General features: G+C 45.7%; 1 protein-coding gene across 2 annotated transcripts in view; it reads right to left on the bottom strand.

Annotated features, from left to right (window-relative positions):
• Window positions 1-17,816, bottom strand: part of DYNC2I1 (dynein 2 intermediate chain 1) — a 519,500-nt gene extending 501,684 nt beyond the window's left edge. The window contains exon 1 of one of the 2 annotated variants that reach the window (XM_078663277.1): window positions 17,667-17,816. In XM_078663277.1, the coding sequence (XP_078519403.1) occupies window positions 17,667-17,681 (15 nt within the window). In that variant the 5' untranslated portion in view covers window positions 17,682-17,816. The remainder of the gene's footprint in view (window positions 1-17,666) is intronic. The other variant, XM_078663278.1, reaches the window with a different exon arrangement.
• Window positions 17,817-18,025: the final 209 nt, after the last annotated feature.

The following is an 18,025-nucleotide window of genomic DNA, read 5'->3' as shown; positions in this document are numbered from 1 at the left end:
TATACTTGAACCTAAAGTACTAGTGCCTAACAAGTAGATTTAAACAAAAACATAAAGAACTAATCCATTTGATGGTGGGAAGGCAATGCTAAAGCTGGCATGTCGTAATTTGCTGCACATCAACCTGCGGAGTAACCGTATGCCGCCTTTAGCCAACAAAATAAGGACTGTAATCACAAGCTAATTTAAAAAGACAGCAACAATGGAAGCTCCTTTAAGAGTCTGCTCAGAGCTAAAGAATTGGATAAAGGCTAGCATGGCAAGATCCTGATTGGATCCACCAGCCCTACAAAATAAGCATTTGTGGCTAGCACTGCATAGCTGCATGCACGACTGCCCAACACCCACCTTCCCCCAAGGAGACGAAATACTACTATGCCGCAGATCTGTTTGTTTGATTGTTTCTTTGTTCTGACTCCGGGCATTACCCTGATGGTTATATTTTAACCTTTTGTGTGTACCATATTATTTGCAACATGTGAATAAAGAGATTTTTTTTTTTTTTAAATACCATTTATACCATGTTTTAGAGAGAGAGCACAAGCACTTTAGCACTGGTTAGCAGTGATAAACTGCGGAGTGATAAAGCTGACAAAAACAAATTCAGCAAAAATGGGGGGACGAAGGCAAAACACTTGGGGGAGGGGAGGGGGGTGACCCTGCAGGAACGCCCATTTCCAACAATCGCGCAATTATAGCGCTCTGGGAGACAACACTGTGCAAGGTGCTCAACAACATGGAGCTACATTTATTTAAAGATAGCCCCCTGTGCTGCTCTTTACTGCCCGTGGACGCTGTCTAATATACACTGTGGCCTAATAATATTAATTATTCAGAGGCCAGCGACAACAGCACTATTGTAGTTTACTTTGGTGCCACGGCCGTACTGTGCTTCAGCCGGGACATGCTTCTTGCTTCAGCAATTTTACCATGTGGTCCTGGAGCCAGCACGTGGGATTATAAAAATCCAATCAGGAGCCGGCAGTGCCCTCACACGTAGATCCGTGGGCACACCTTGCCTTTTGTTGTTTTGAGACGAGGCACATTCCCACTGTGATTAAATTCACGTAGTGATTGGCATCTTGGGAGGTGGGCAACATCTTTGGTTTTCCTTGCCATACCTGTACATTTTCTCATAAATGCGCCACCTCTGTGCCACTTTCAAATGGTCTGGGACCCAGGCAGGATGTTTGCTTTGTCCTGCTGCCCTTCCCCCATCCACCCACCTCACTCCCTGCCACTCAGCTCCATATTGCTGTCAGGGTAAAGTCTAGAAAGAACTGCTCACCTCCATGTCTGTTCAGGGCATCTGGCCTGGAGACACTTCTGTATGGCCCATCATGCGAGCCCTGCACTGATTTAAAATGTGCAGCTCAACTTACCCGCCTGTCTGCGACTGTGGGTACTGGCAGTGAAGCATATTGACTGACAATCAGAGACTGAGGCCGTCATCAACTGTGCCCAAGTGCAGCAGCTCTAAAGCTCCCATAGAGGTTCAGAGCCGAGTTACTAGCGCCATAAGATCCAGTCAGCACTGAGTCAACAGCTGGCTAGTCCAAGGTGACTTTGACAGCAGACTGAAGAGAGCGAACGGGCAGCATGGTCAGATATATATCATAGTATATAACTCTTTTTAGCAAAGGTACAATTTTACACCTATGACTTGCAGTTTGTGTGCAGATCCTGATGCTGTTCATAACTCGATGAGCAAATTACAATAACTATAAATTGTGACCTGAGGGTAATACAATAATTTTTGCAGTAAAAGCAGTAATCCACTGAGCAGTCTAACTAAAATACAAATCTATGAGCGGCATGTTTTATCAACGAAACCTGTGGCACACAGATTTATCCAGCAAGTGAATTAATCACCAAGGCCTTCATAGTGAGCGGCTCAATAAGTGGAGAGATATTGATCACTATTAATACAGGTGTGTAGCGGTCAGGCCACCGTATGCCCATCCTAGACAGACAATAAATCACAAGTGGGTAAAATAGCTCCAATAGAAGAGAGATTAACTGTTTCCCTATTTAGAGTACAACTCACAGTCCCATGCGGGACGTCATAGAACTACTGTTGGGATATGTGGGAAGACCATTCTTAAGGAAGAGGAAGCCTCCCACACAGTTTGTGTCATGCTTCATCATCGGCAACCACTCCACACTCTCGGACTCAACCTCCTGATGGACTTGGACGAAGTAGATACTAGTTTTTAAATAAAATCTACTGAACAATTGCAGGCACCGCCGAGAATAAGCATTGACATATACCACACCTCCCGTGCCATCTGCCGATCGGTGGGGTCGCTGTTGCGGCGCCCACCGGAACTGCCGGGACTGTCACTTTCCAGCCTTCCTCCTTCTGTCTTCCGGTGGGCTACCCCCTAATGCTGCTCCTGCCTCAGCGCTGGAGGGCCTGTCTGGAGGTGGTCTCGTCTGTGCACGACGAGGTGCAGAACTTCGGGCGGAGGAGACCGTCCAGCGGTAGTTGCTGTGGGGCCGTTAGACCTGACCTGCTATGATGCCTGAGGCAGAGAAGCTCAACATACTGGAGTGGGGGTGCGGAGGATGGGAGATCGCCCAGCGACAGCGAGACTTGCGAAGTCTTTGCCAGAATGCAGCTAGTGCATGGCTACCTAGGCCCGTGGTGCAGGCGCTGCTCCCACTGGCTGAATTCTGAGTGACTTATTCCTGCTGTGACTGCGCCTTGGTGGGGCTCGCGAGGGGAGGCTGTTGTTGCTGGCCTGGCTTGTGGAGTCCGGAGGGAGCTGGGAGCTGCTGGCCCTACCCTGGCACCCCCATCTCAGTTGAGGCGGAACAGGGGCCTCCTGGTGGATCACTTCTAAGCCCATCTTGCCCTGAGTTCTGTGGACCGGGATCCTGCGGCTGGTGGAGGGAGCCTCCTGGAGGTGCAGGAGTTGGCAGAGAGATCCCTGGCCCTGAGTTTGCGGGAGGGGGAGTGAGGAGGTGTTGCCTGAGGGGAGGAGCAGATCTGGTGATCCGTGTGCCCTGCGAGGTATATTAGCGGTCCGCAAACCGGTGGACGGTGGCTCCTGGTGTGGAGAGGTATCCGGAAGCTGCTTGAGCGGAGACGGGGGTGCGGCGGCTGGGACCTGAGGGAGGTGTGCCAGTCCTCGAGAGTCATGGCTGCAGCGAGAGCACGCAAGGAGAAATCCTTGAAGGACCTCCTCATGAAGCAGTCTGGTCAGGCTGCGGTGCGGGGAGACAGGGAGGGCGGCCCAGTGGAAGGAGTAGATGCCCCGGCTACTAAGGCCTTTATGGTGGAGCTCTTTACGGCAATTAAAGAGGATATACAAGAGTTGCGGGCCCAGCTGGCATCAGACTTGAAGGAGGTGCGCCGCGACGTGGACGAAATTGGAGAGCGGGTGGCGACCTTAGAAGAGCACGACCTGTCGACAGACGAAGAGCTCCATTACTTACAGCAAGAAGTGCTACGCCTCAGCGAGCAAAACCTTGATCTTCAGGCCCACACTAAGGATCTAGAAAATCGCTTGCAGTGAAACAATGTTTGCATCAGAGCGGTCCCATGGAAGGTGGAGGAAGAGGACCTGCGATCGTTTGCCAATGAGCTCCTCCAGCAACTCCTCGGAGAAGATGAGACCGCGGACATTCAGATGGACAGGGTCCACCGGGTGGGCCTCCCGCGACGCAATAAGGCTCCACTTCTGGACATTCTAGAGTGTGTCCATGACTTTCAGGTGAAGGAGCGGATACTGAGGAAAGCTCGCAATGCCCAGCCTATCCACTTCCATGGCTGCCAACCGGCTCTATATCAGGACCTGGCAGCTTCTACCCTCGTCAAAAGGAGGGCGTTCAAACCTGTGACCACACACCTACAAGAGCACAATGTTCCCTATGCTTGGGGCCACCCCTTTCGTTTGATTTTTAAACACCAGGGCAAGCTGCTACAACTCAAATCACTTGAAGAGGCAGTGGAGGTCTTGGGCCTGGAGCGCTCCGCGCCTGTAGATGATGAACGCCCAAGTCGCAGCGGGTGCGTCGTACCTCGGGATGGCAGCGAGTGGGCAGGGCCCCCGTGGCCACAAAAGCTTACCAGGCCACACAGCTCAAAGAAAAAGAGGCAGTCTTTTCCGCCCTGGCGCAAACCACGGACCGCCCTGCTACCCCATGAAGTTGTAAACTGCAGCATGGGAGTGGGCACATGGAGGGGCGTCGGAGGGAAGGAACGTAGAAACCGGTTTTGGGTCATGTTGATTCATCATGGATAAGAAGTCTCCGTCCCGATCCTCCAGTAGGAGGGAGGTGGACTGCAACCACAAACTCCCACATGTTATTCAATGTGACGGACTTGGGTCATATTTGGTTTGCCACTGTTTTGTCTATCTGAGTGTTATGGTTTTGAACATTTTGGGGACGGTATGGGTGGGGCTGTGGGTTGGAACCTCCGCATCAGTTCAGGTACCAGGGGAGAGGGTCATTTTACGAAGCAGAGTAGTGAAGCTGCCTCTTGGTTGGGGCCGAACCCGGCTCTAGTTAGCATGGCGCCTCACCAGGTGGGAGATGGTCAGGGATCTTAAGGTGGTGAGCCTCAATAACCCTGTCAAGCGCGCTGTGGTGCTTTCCCTTCTTGACAATGCTGAGAGTGATATCTGCCTGCTCCAGGAGACGCATTTGCTTTCCAAGGATGTGCTGCGCATGCGTGACAGGCGATTCCCACAACAGGCATGGTCTGCAAACCCGTCCAGGAAAAATGGGGTGGCTATTTGGATTGGGGCTCGATGTCCATGCAAGATCATCTCCACAGTGACAGAGATTAAGGGACGACGCTTGGCCATTAGAGTGTTATGGGGAGGAACTCACCTTACAATCAGGTCAATTTATGCCCAGAACGAGAAGCAGGAACCCTTTATTTTGTCAGCCCTGGCATCGGTGCTTAACTCACCGGATGCTGCGGTCCTGGTGGGTGGCGACCTGAATCTGGTGATGGATGCGACCCGGGATAGATCGGGGCAGCGAACGCACCAGACCGGAGCGCTGTCGGCAGGGTGAAGGGAGTGGCTGGCTGAGAGTGGGCTGTGTGACATCCCAATGCCCGAGACTTGACATACTACTCAGCTGCTCATAAAACGTATGCGCAAATTGATCATTTCTTGGCTTCTACATCACTCATGTCCAGCCTCCTCTCCTCTGACATTGCCCCCCACTCCCCGTTCGATCACATGCTTATTTCTGTCCTCTTGCCTGTGCAGCATACGCGCGCCTTTCCCCCTAGCTGACGGCTTAGAGAGAGCCTGTTGCATTTCGGGGATGTGGTAAAGCACATGTGTGACACAATAGTACACTACTTGGGGGTAAACGATACAGGAGGGATGTCTCTGTCATCGGTCTGGGAGGCATTGAAACTTGTCGCTAGAGGGGAGTTTATTGCGATAGCAGCAGCCTAGAATGCTGTTCGTAGAAATAAGCGTGCTGCGTTAGAAATAGAAGTTGGTGAGCTGGAAATGATTCAGAAGCGTACCGGAGCACCACAGATCTGAAGGGAATTGGAGAACAGTAGGCACGTACTGAAGCACTTGGATCTAGATAGAGCGGAGTATGCTCTCCTTAGGTTGAAACACAAATTTTACCTTAGCAGTGATCGATGTGGTAAAATGCTGGTGCAGAGGCTTCGGGTTAAGACGAAGACCCCTGTGATCCAGTCGGTCCGGGATGACAAAGGGATAGAACTGACCGCGGATGAGCAGATTGTGGAAGCCTTTCGCAATTTTTATCACCTTCTCTACTCCAGCAGAGATTCGCTTTCGGTAGACCCGCAGGCGTACCTCGATACGTGCGATATTTCACCTCTCCCACCACGGCCAGAGAGGATCTTGACACACCAATATGCATTGAGGAGGTGATCTCTGCAATCTCTAAACTGAAGCCAGCCAAGTCACCGGGGCCGGACAGATTCACCGCTTACTTTTATAAGGCATTCTGTGTGGAGCTGGCTCCCTTTTTAACCCGCCTATTAAATTATTTTCTTGATACGGGCGCGGTGACCCCAGTCTATGGCGGAAGCAGCCATCTCGGTTATTCTAAAGCCAGGTAAAGATGCACAAGCATGCGGGTCGTATAGACCTATTTCGTTTCTTAACGTGGATGTGAAACTCTTTGCAGGGATCCTGGCGGCACGCCTCAACCCTCTTATGGAGGGCATCATTGATCCTGATCAGTCGGGTTTTATCCCGATCAGGCAGGGAGGAGATAATACCAAGCACCTGTTACACCTTATAGATTGCTCGCATAGGTCGCAGAGGCCAGCCTTCCTCATATCTATCGATGCTGAAAAAGCATTTGACCGCGTGAAGTGGGACTATTTATTTGCGGTACTGCGCAGGTTTGGGGTAGGAGAGAAGTTCCTGCAGTGGGTCAGGTGCATATACCACTCCCCCAGGGCGTTCGTACGGGTCAATGGGTGAGATCTGACTTCTTCTTCTCTATTGAACGTGGGACAAGGCAAGGCTGCCCTCGGTCCCCCCTTTTATTGGAGCTCTATATGGAGCCTTTCGCTCAGTGGATACGAGACAATCAAGAGGTCAGGGGGCTACGATCTGGGGAGGACGTCCATAAGATTAATCTGTATGCGAACGATGTTATTCTCTCGCTCACTCAGCCCAGGACGACCTTCCCAACATTATTAGATGAAATGACAGAGATTGGGGCTATCTCGGGTTTTAAAGTTAATTTGGAGAAATCACTGGTTCTGAACCTGACTGTCCCCACAAGGGAAGTGGAGGCCCTGCAGAGGGATTTCACTTTCCGATGGATGCACGCCGACATTACTCATCTGGGAATTCGTCTGACCACGACTTTTGAGAAAACGGTATCCTTTAACTATGCCTTACTGCTGGACCACACGACTAAGGCGCTGGACGCCAGGTCGCGACTGCACTTAGCATGGTTTGGAAGGGTGGCGGTGGTAAAGATGACGATACTCCAGCGCATCTTGTATATCTTCCAGCTGTTACCGCTGACTCCACCACCGGGCATGCTCAAGAAGTTACAGGAACTAATCAATAGGTTTGTGTGGGAAGGGAAGAAGCCGCGGCTCTCGTTTTCACAAATGATTCGCTCGAAGGTGCAGGTGGGTCTGGGTCTCCCGAGCACAGGCAGCTACTACCAAGCAGCGTTTCTTCGCTACATTGTGGATTGGAACAGGCCGACATCCAGCAAACACTGGAACTTTATGGACCAGTCCGTTGCTGATGTGAATATCTGAACGGAGCTTTGGTTACCCCGTAAGCACAGATCATTGGGCTTTATTCATCGCTGGTTACGTCGCCTACTCTTGGAGTCTGGGACTGAGTGACGAAGAAAAGAGGGTGGACGTCTTTCCCATCACCCATGACTCCCATTGTTGATAACCCTGAATTTCCCCCAGGGCATAAGTCGGTGGTGTTTCACAGATGGAGGGAAGAGGGGTGCAAGCGAATCAAATCCCTCTCTGATTTGGAGGGGCTGATACCCTTCGCACAATTGCGACAGGACTATGACCTTCCGGCTAACGATGCTTTTGCATATAGGCAGGTCTCACATTGGGTGACGTCCCCTGATAATTATTCCCACATGTCCAGACCATTAACGGCCTTTGAAAAGTGTCTAGTGTGCAAAGCGGATGATAAAAGACTTATCTCTGAACTATAATCCATGCTTATGGCGACCCCAGCGGGTCAGCGTACCAAAGCGCAGGTGCGTTGGAAAACAGAGTTGGGCAGGCCCCTATCACCCAACAGAGCACAACACACTGCACACAGTACTGCAGGGGAGGAATCTGCTTTTAAGGTCATCACATATTGGTACTATACTCCTGCTAGAGTTCATAGTTGGGACAGGAACAAGACGGATCTCTGCTAGAGGGTATGCGGATCTACTTGCACACTAGCCCATTTATTATGGCATTGCCCGAAACTGGAGGGTTATTGGTCCCAAATCCTCGATGACATAGATGCTGCATTCCAGATAGAGCTTCCCTGCACCCAAGAATACACTCTGCTGGGGCTCTCCCACCCAAGGGTGTTCCCGCTGCGTTCTCCTCGAGGTAGGCAAATTGCTCTGGCGCTGTTGACTGCTCGTCAAGTCATTCTAGCCCTATGGGGTACGCCCACTATACCAGATACTCTTTCATGGATTCATCTCTTATGGCATCTCCTAGCGATGGAGCGTCTATCACTTAGCATGGAGGGGAAAGGCAAGGACTTCCAGAAGTTGTGTGCACCCTTTTCACATTTACTTACCAAAGATATGAGAGAAGTGACATGTCCAAAGTACTTACAGATTCTCAGACTTCTACCGTTAGAACTACTGGATACTACTCTGCACCCAGACGGTTGAGCAGGCCTCTGTACGCATGCAAGCACGCTGAGCCTGGTATTCAAGGTCGAGATCGTATGTTAGAACTGATGCGGAGGAGGCTGGGGGGGAGGTAAGGGGGGGCTGGGGTGTTTGTTTGTCTGTTTTTTTCTTTGTTTTCTCTTTACTGTACTTGCACTGTTTTTTAAAGTGGAAATCACTGCATGACTTTGTTGCGACAGCAGCTCTGGTGCCCGGGTTCCGGGTTGTGCATATGATGACTTTGAACGTCGCTCTGCAAGCCTCGAGATGTAGGCAGGAAGCTGTGTATTATGCTTTAGTTTTTCCCGAAATAAAAATGATTGATTCTAAAAAACGAAGCAATATGGTATTTTAAGAATAATGGCTCAAGTCGTCTCTCTAAGCCAACATATTTCTGCCCTAATAATTAGGCTAAGCAAGTCTGGGGCTCTCATTTTTAAGTGGCCTGGTTGCCAAATATATACAGTAATAGAAACCAGGTGAAACCTACAGGAGTTTACAAAACAGATATAATAACCCTAAATTTGGGAGATACTGGCTTTCAGGGTTGAAACTAGACCTAAATTTCAGGGTGGGGGGTGGTAACACTTCCAGCAATCGGGCAGAACAAGCATTTTCAGAAGTGGGATCGGATCTATCCTCATAGCGAATATACGAAAAGAGGTAGCAAACCTTGCAATTTAAACATATTACACAATCCTGTTGTTATAACGAACATGTGTTTGTAGATTTGACACTGTTCCTAAGCTACTTACAGTGATCTTTAAAAAGCAGGTTGCGTACATTGAGAACTAAAAAACGGCTTTTAAACATTTTAATCCAAAGCACATAAGAAAAGTTATTGCAAACGTATTTCAACACAACATCCTTTTTGTCAATTCACTGATCCCTTCTGTGGCAGGACAATTTGCTTGTGAAATATTTATCACTGCAAGTCCAGAAAAATGCACCCTTCCCATTAATCGCGGAAGGTACAATTTAGTTTACCCAATTGTGAAAGTCTGTGCTTCTTTTGTGCCACAGCCATAACAGAATCAGTTTTGGTAATCTAAGAGAAGGTTATGTTCTTCTATGAATGTAGCTATTTGTTTTAACATCGATCTTTCAATCCTTTTGTACAGAAATAGTTGGTTATTGGCCGAAGGTTCGAAAGAGCCCTTGTTTGAAGCCCTTTTTGTTTAAGGGAGCTCTTTTGAGAAGACACCTTTATCCAAAGAGTTGTTGATACCTCTGATTGGAATAGATGCAGGGGTGTTTATGAGGATTTTCATGCATATATTAGCAGGACATGGGTCTGCCGGTGATTGTGGTGGCCTACAAGATTTTGCAGACTTGAAGTCATGTGTGTTCACAAGGCTAAAGGTAAGCATCTGTGATTGTTTTCATGATGTGTTTTCTAGTAAATTGCACAGCACAACTGGAATTGGGATTGAGCAATGGTTGAGCAACAAAGATGGAAGCAAGGGGTCTAAAATCATTTGGACGGTTGGAAGTAATGCAGGTGTGCCAAGCACACAGCATGGGCCTTTGACTGTGCTGCTAAGGCTTCAGGGTGTCCTAAGGGACTGCCACTTCAGGTACTATGATTAGAGGACTCTTTTTCATGTGAACTCATCTAGCCGGTCTGTTCTTGTGCTCTTGAAGCCCATCATCAGCTTTCCCTGTTCCGATGTCCTGTCTCATGTTCAGGGCTTGTGAGTACGGTTCGCTCTACAGCCGAAAATCAACTATCCACGACACAGGGCAGGTTCCTCTGAAGTAAGGCAGGCATCACATATGTTGCTCCAGCCAGCTTTCCCTCCTAACTATTCCTGTTGTTCTTCACAAGAAAAGAAAATGATACATCCCGCTGCTCAGCATATGAAGGTTGAGCAGTGCCCATTCCTGTATAGACACTGCCAACTATTGGAAAGAATATATATTGAGTTTAGTGATAATACATTAATGATTAAATTGAGACACAAATATACATCAGTTTAGTATCCATGCAATGACACATTTAACAGAGTCCACTAAACATGTACGTAGTGAACAAACAACAAATAAAGTCCATATTAAATGAGGAAGAATATAATGTTGCATGAATACGCTCTCTACTAGAAAGGATACATATTCCGACAGGACAAGTATGCACTGTGCACTACCTAGCTCATGTAGTCATTACGATTTCAATGGAAGTCAAAGGCACAATGGGATTTTAAATAAAACTGAGAGTGTTATGAAACCACTGCACTGCTTCTGGGTAATGAGTTATTTCATGGCAAACCATGATGTAAATCCATGAGGCAGTCTGAAAAAGTTAAGATCCTTGTTTAGCACTGTGACGAGCTATATTTATAGCACCAAAATTAATAGATGTGTTTTTGAATTTCTGAGGTTCAGAGATTTACTTTTTATGTCTGGCTTCACATTGCAACAGTCACCTGACCTTGGGTGATCAAATAAAAAGGAGCTTTAAAAAGCACACCTGAGAGTGGTGCTTTGTCTTCGCCCACATATTGATTACCTTGAGTACAGAATTTAATTGGGCAAAAGGTGTGTGCTGCAATTAAGAAACAGTGGTTGTCGTATTCCTGTTGGCTCCTGAAGGGAGTTTGGTCACCTTAAAGAATGTAACGATGTGGAAGTTGACAATGGAAGACTCGTCTACCACGCTGTAGTATTGGCTAATAATATTGCTAAAGTGTGACGACGTACTCACTGTGTGCATTAACTACAGCGTGGACCATGTTTTTATTGATATGCTAATCCTATTGGCAAATAGATCTTCTCAATAAGGATGGTTCCTCTTTCAAAATGGGTGTGGCAACCACTGTAATGCTACAAAAGTATCTGTGCAAGTTTGTTTTCTTCTACGTTTACGTGTGTGTCATGCTGAATAAGCAGTTTGTTCTGCCCTCCCATCCTAGTACTCAGAGAGACACACCAGTTGCTCCAGCCTCAGCAGCAGTCTCATGTCGATTCTTTCTCCTGCACCAACCCACTGTCTCAGTTGACTCTCCCCAGCTGCAGCAGCCTGCACATGGCCAGCTCCCTCAGCCATGGGAGGCAGATTCATTAAGTTCTTGGGGGTAGTTCAAACCACACTGCCCAATTTTGAGCGGGGAGAGAAAGCAACACAGTCACAGAACCGCCCGCTGGTCATCTCACCAAAGAAAGGTATGTGTACAAATGTACTCAATATTGAACATTTCTTTGAATTTCAAAGTTTCCGGTTGCACGTATACACATATTCTATTTGCAGTTTTTAAGTATTTATTATGCACATATTGCCAGTGTTAGCAACGGTGAAATAAAATATATGTCCTCATGTGCATGTGGAAATATACACTATTGTATAGGAACAGCACAGTCGCCAGTTCTGCTCCTCGTTTAACATGTATGTGCTGGGACAGAGATGGATTGTTTCAGGCAAGTAAAAGGGGACAGGAAACTAGAATGTCTCAAAGGAAATGTATCCTCCGCGTGTCATAGGCTTTATGCTGCACTTCTGGGGAGAGTCCTCAAGCTCATTTGGACCCGCTGTGGGGTAAGCAACTGCACAGCTGCCAGTCCTCTTCTGGGGCTACTGTTCTGGTGGCACCTCCTGTCCTTGATTTCAGGTCAGGACTGTGGCACTCCCCATCCGTGTGATACAGCTGCACACTACAAAAGGAACTAGGAGGCAGATCCAGGGAGTGCCACTCCATCATCCTTAGAACCACTCCACCATCCTTAGGGCCTACTCCACCATCCTTAGGGCCTACTCCACCATCCTTAGGGCCTACTCCACCATCCTTAGGGCCTACTCCACCATCCTTAGGGCCTACTCCACCATCCTTAGGGCCTACTCCACCATCCTTAGGGCCTACTCCACCATCCTTAGGGCCCACTCCACCATCCTTAGGGCCCACTCCACCATCCTTAGGGCCCACTCCACCATCCTTAGGGCCCACTCCACCATCCTTAGGGCCACTCCACCATCCTTAGGGCCACTCCACCATCCTTAGGGCCACTCCATCAACCTTAGGGCCACTCCATCACCCTTAGGGCACTCCATCATCCTTAGACCCGCTCCACCCTCCTTATGGCCACTCCTCCATCCTTATGGCCGCTTCGTCATCCTTACAATGCCAATAGCTCAAACTCTAACAACTGCAAGACCTATTGCATTGCAAATGCTTGTTAGTATCCTGGCTGGCAACAATCGGGAGCATCAGACCTAGATGTAATGGACGGGAAACAAAGGCTCACATCTTATCACTTCACAGGTACTTAAGATAGAAACGCTTTTGACATTGTTCAGTCCCTGTATATAAGAGATATGCATAAACTAAGGGATTGTCAGATGAGTTACTCGCCCCATTATTTACACAAATAATATTAATACCACTATTTTCTTTTATTATTGCACTATTCATCCAAATGCAGGGCGTCAGAATGCTTTACATCACACATACAGATTATATATTGACAGACCATCATATGTGTGAACATCAATATAACGGATGTGTTACATAACACAGTGAGGGTTACAATGTGTAGGAGCCACATGTCCTTTATACCTCGCTGTGCTATATTAGAAGGAATACAATCTATGAACGGCAAGTAACAAAAGGATCTCGGTCTTAAAAGCAGTAACCCACTTACCTATTTACATAGAATCAAAATCTGTCATCTGCTTGTTACGTAATGTGGTTTGCAGGAGACATATTTAATCATCTATGCTACTTTGATTCAAAACTAGGACTAGGCGAAGAACAGATCTCTTCCGCAAATAGGTTATCCTCCAGGGTTATTTTACAATTATTATGATTCCCTGAGATTTAGCTGGCACACAAAGATCACTGCAGGAGGTGCCTTAACCCCATAGGATATTTGAAAAAATACAGACATTGCAACCTTTTAAGAACAGATTCCCTGTAACGTTTCTCCTTGATGCCATTTTATTTTTAGGAGGGTTTAAAAAAATAAGTGTGTATATGTGTATATGTGTATATATATATATATATATATATATATATATATATATATATATATATATATACACATACATGTTTTCCCAATCCCCAAAATGCTGGGACTCTTTGAGCAGAGGTGCAGACCAGGGTCGGAGATACCCTGTAATACATCGAGTTCCACCAAGCGCCACAAAGTAGCGCGAATGTACTCCTCCCAGAGATAATTGGGAGGAGTGCATTCGCGCTACTTTGTGGCGCTTGGTGGATATATATATATTTGGTGTGATCAAGAGTACAGGGTACTCGAAATGTGTCGCCAGAAAAGTTACCAATAAAAGCAACATCTTGCCTGAAGCCGTGGGGTCTGTGTCCTTCTTTCGCTACGCCGTGCGGTGTGGAGGTTTGAGGATTTTTTTCGGATATATATATCAGAAACTGAGCAAAGAAATAAAACGTTTGGATTTAAACTCACGGAGTCAGCGCCTTCTTTCATCAGAAGTTTGGTATGGTAAATAGATTTTATATATATATATATATATATATATATATATATATATATATATATATTATCTCTCTCTCTCTCTCCAAACAAGCAAAAAGCTCCTCCTGGAACATTGGGACCCTGGAAGGGTGGCGTACACCCCGGTGGAGCGTGCCGGTAATCCTCTAACAAACCAAAAATCAATTCACGTACGTAGATATATATATATATATATATATATATACGTTGAGGCCCAGATTTTGCGTCGCAGTTGTGTCAATTTATGGGCACAATCCCAGAGCAAAATCTAATTTTTCTAATATTATAATGCGCTCAAATGTACTTATGATAGACCTGCTGAACATATGTGGGGTTGTAAGATCTGATGTCACTTCCTGTGAGGTCATGGGTTGTAATGCCACTTCTTGTGATGCCACATGCGATAACACGTGCCATAATTTGACTTCTTGTGCTGGACCATGATTTCACTTCTTGTGATGTCACACGCGGTGATGTCACATGTGGTGATGTCACACCCATTCTGCCTAACTTGGTGAGTCCCGCCCTTTGGGTTTTTTGGGTTTTGCCTGCACAGCTCTTACGCTGTGCTTGTGAATTGTCTTGTATTTAGTATATCTTAATGGGGGCTCTTATCAGTTCTCATTGCTGAATTACTGTGCTCATTCACCTGTGTGTGGTACTTTTTTTTGTTAACTTTCCTTGGCTGCATGCATTTACGATACTACTGAAGCAGTTCACACTGTTTAATCCCCATTTACTGTCAAGATAAGATCTCTTCCCACAGAAAAGGCAGACAGCTTCTAACAGTATGCGGAAATGCTTGCTTTTTCTTACTTGGCTATGTAAAGCAGATGCTTTATCTTAAGAACATTTGCGGCATGCATTTCCTATTCATGTCTCAGTAACTTTCTTTACACTTTTTAGGCATTATCGGATTGATTTATTCATCTTAATCTATTCGGTGATTATGCTCCAATTCTAATTGTTGTAATAAACATTGCATGTAAAAAATAAAGTTAATATACAAAAGCTATTCTATAGTTTACTACTAAACAGGCAGCCACAAGTGCAGTTACCTTGCAGACAACAGGGTCATGATTTGAATGGTGCAGCAGGTGCAGTAGAACCGGGCCCAAAAGTTTTCAGATCTCCTCTAAACGCATTATATTGCTATATTTTACTACTAAACAAGCAGTCACAAATGCAGTTCCTTGCAGTAAAAGGTACTTGATTTGATTAGTGCAGCAGGCGCAGTGGCACCCAGGCCAAAAGATCTAGGGACACCACTAAACTCAGATTATTGCTAAAAGGTAAAACTCAACAGGCAGTCACAAGTGCAGTTAGCTTGCAGACAACATGATCATGATTTGAAATATGCAGTGGCAACAGACCCAAAAGTTGTCAGAACTCCTCTAAACACATAATATTGCTATATAGTACTACTACACAGGCAGTCGCAATTGCAGTTACATTGCAGTTAAAAGGGGCTTCATTTAAATGATGCTGTGGCACGGGGCTAAAAGCTCTACTCACCTCACCAAACACCTATTATTGCTATATTTTACAACTAAACAGACAGTCACATGCAGTTATCTTTCAGGCACTAGGGTCATGATTTGAATGGTGCAGTGGCACTGGGGCCAAAAGTTGTCATAACTCCACAAAACACCAAATATTGCTATATTTTACTATTAAATAGGGAGACACAATTGTAGTTATATTGCAGTTAAACAGGGCTTGATTTGAATGGTACAGAAGGTGCTGTGGCATCGAGGCCAAAAGCTCTGGGGACCCTACTAAACGCAGAATATTGCCAATTGTTAATACTAAACAGGCAGTCACAAGAGCAGTTATCTAGCAGGCACTAGGGTCAATGATTTCAATGGTGCTGCAGTTGCAGTGGCACTAGGGCCAAAAGCTCTAGGAGCCCTCTAAACACCAAATATTGCAATATCTTACTACTAAACAGGCAGTCACAGACACAGTTACCTTACATGCAATAGGGTCAGGATATTAATGGTGCAGCAAGTTCAGTGGTACCGGGTCCAAACATTGTCATAACTCCTCTAAACACCAAATATTGCTATATTTTACTACTAAACAGGCAGTCACAAATGGAGTTATCGTGCAGGCAATAGCGGCACAATATGAATGATGCAGCAGGTGCAGTGGCACCGGGTCCAAAAGTTGTCGGAACTCCTCAAAACTCATAATATTGCTAATACATCAATTAATTCTATTGTTTTCCTCTTTTATTTTATTTTTCAAAATGTTATTTACCCGCTCTATACCTCTAATAGCGCAATATATTGCCTTTTTGTACATAATCAAGTCATAATACTTTAACAGACTTTCTGCAATTTATATTGCACAACTACAACCAAAAACAGCTAATTATGAATCACATAGGCGAAACCTACTTGAAGTCCTCTAAGACCAAAATGAACAAGCTTTCATGTGGCTTCTTCTTGCCACCCACTCTAGCCTCCTATGCCAAGGATTAAAGGCTTAGCATTACCTTTTGTTGTAAAAAGGATGGAGAATGAAATACCCATCTAGTGTCTGAATTGTATAATGTGAAAGCAGAAATCCTGAGATCAATCCCGGCTACCCCATTTGACAAAACTGTGTGATTCTAGCCAAATATTTTATTTCACTGAGCCTCCTTTTCGTTCATGAGCACATATAAGTGCACCTTTAAATACGTGAATTCAAGATGTGCGCAAAACAAAACCCGGATGTTTAGTAGATTATAATGTTGCTCCATCTATAGCAAGAATATAGGCAACATATAGGGCAGACATGACAACTGACTTTCCTCAGTTCACTAAAGGAACTGTCATGAGGGAAGGGGACGGGAATGTTTCTACGTTCATGTTTAAAAACAATTTCTTTAACAAAATAGCTCTCAATGCAGTGATAAAATCTGATGTACTAAAATGAAACGCACCGCATGTTAAAGAAATACAATGTTTTGTATTATGAAGAAGCATTATCATATTTTCATATGATGTGTGTTGCATGATTTACCTGTGAAATATTATATTTAAGGCTCGACTCGCGCAAGGATTCTTAGAGCCAAGCCAGTCCCTTGACTCGGCTCTGGCATAGCTGTTCTTGTTAGTCTTTTGGCTTCCCACCTCTACAACAACCCTCATTATGATAGTACAAGCACTCAAAAGCAGGCAGGTCTCCTACTCTGCCCTATTCCCAATTAGGCTGCAGCCTTAAAAGACTCTTTTAAGGGATAATTTGTTGAAATGTTAGCATTTAGAATAGGCAATAAAATCACATATGACAAGCAAAATAAAAACGGTATCATCGGCAAGTCCCGAGTAACGGGTTCAGCCCATCGTGGCTTTTTAGCTATTAGTATGTAGCACTTTAGGGTTTGTGGTTGTGGTTTTGCCTGCATCGTTGTAAAGTATGGGTTCACTCTGCAGCTATGGTAGAGTTTTGTAAAAAAAAATTGCAACAAGTACTTGAAAACGACATGTGGGACCCCAATGCAAACAACACCGCTCAACTAGCTATTATTTGTAGGGTGTCAGCCTCATATAATTATATTAAACATTCAAACGCAACAAAACATTACAGTAATCCATCGGTAAACCTGCTACTAGGAGATACCACAATTGGCAGATACATTAACACTGAAACCTTGTCTTTTGCTAAAAAAGTTGAACAATTCTTTACTCTTAAAATACAATCGAATTCAACACCACTCAACGAACAAACATAACTATCATTCTTTAGGAAAATCTCCTTCTATTGGGATACCATATATTGAGTCAATATATGTTATTATGCGCGACTTAACTCGTACTTTTAATGTACCCAAACACAAGACCCAGTCTTTTGTCCGTTACCTTATCAGACTGCATGACTTCGGGGTACCCCTTCGCAGTTGTATGGGATTAGCGATCGCCGCTTGCTGTTACCAGGCGTAATCCACCTCTCTGTTGCTGTCACAAGCCGCCATGACACCAGAATCCGAGAAATAGCGCATGCGCGTTACTAGAGTTCGTGGAGCTCAAAGCGTCAAAACAGTCCTAGCAACAAGGACAGTTAGCCGATTCCAGAGCGATCGAGACGCAGTCTAGATCACAGGAATGTGAATCTTCCGTGGCTCTGAATGGTACTGGTGTAAACTTGGAAAACCACGATTTTAGGTTGATTGAGTCGATTTTCTATCGAGATTAGAGTGTCAGCAACATTAAAACGAAAC

Source organism: Lissotriton helveticus, chromosome 10 (genome assembly GCF_964261635.1).
Source record: "Lissotriton helveticus chromosome 10, aLisHel1.1, whole genome shotgun sequence".
Taxonomy (NCBI): Eukaryota; Metazoa; Chordata; class Amphibia; order Caudata; family Salamandridae; genus Lissotriton; species Lissotriton helveticus.
Note: the sequence above shows the minus strand (reverse complement) of the source record. Positions and strands in the feature narration are given on the sequence as shown.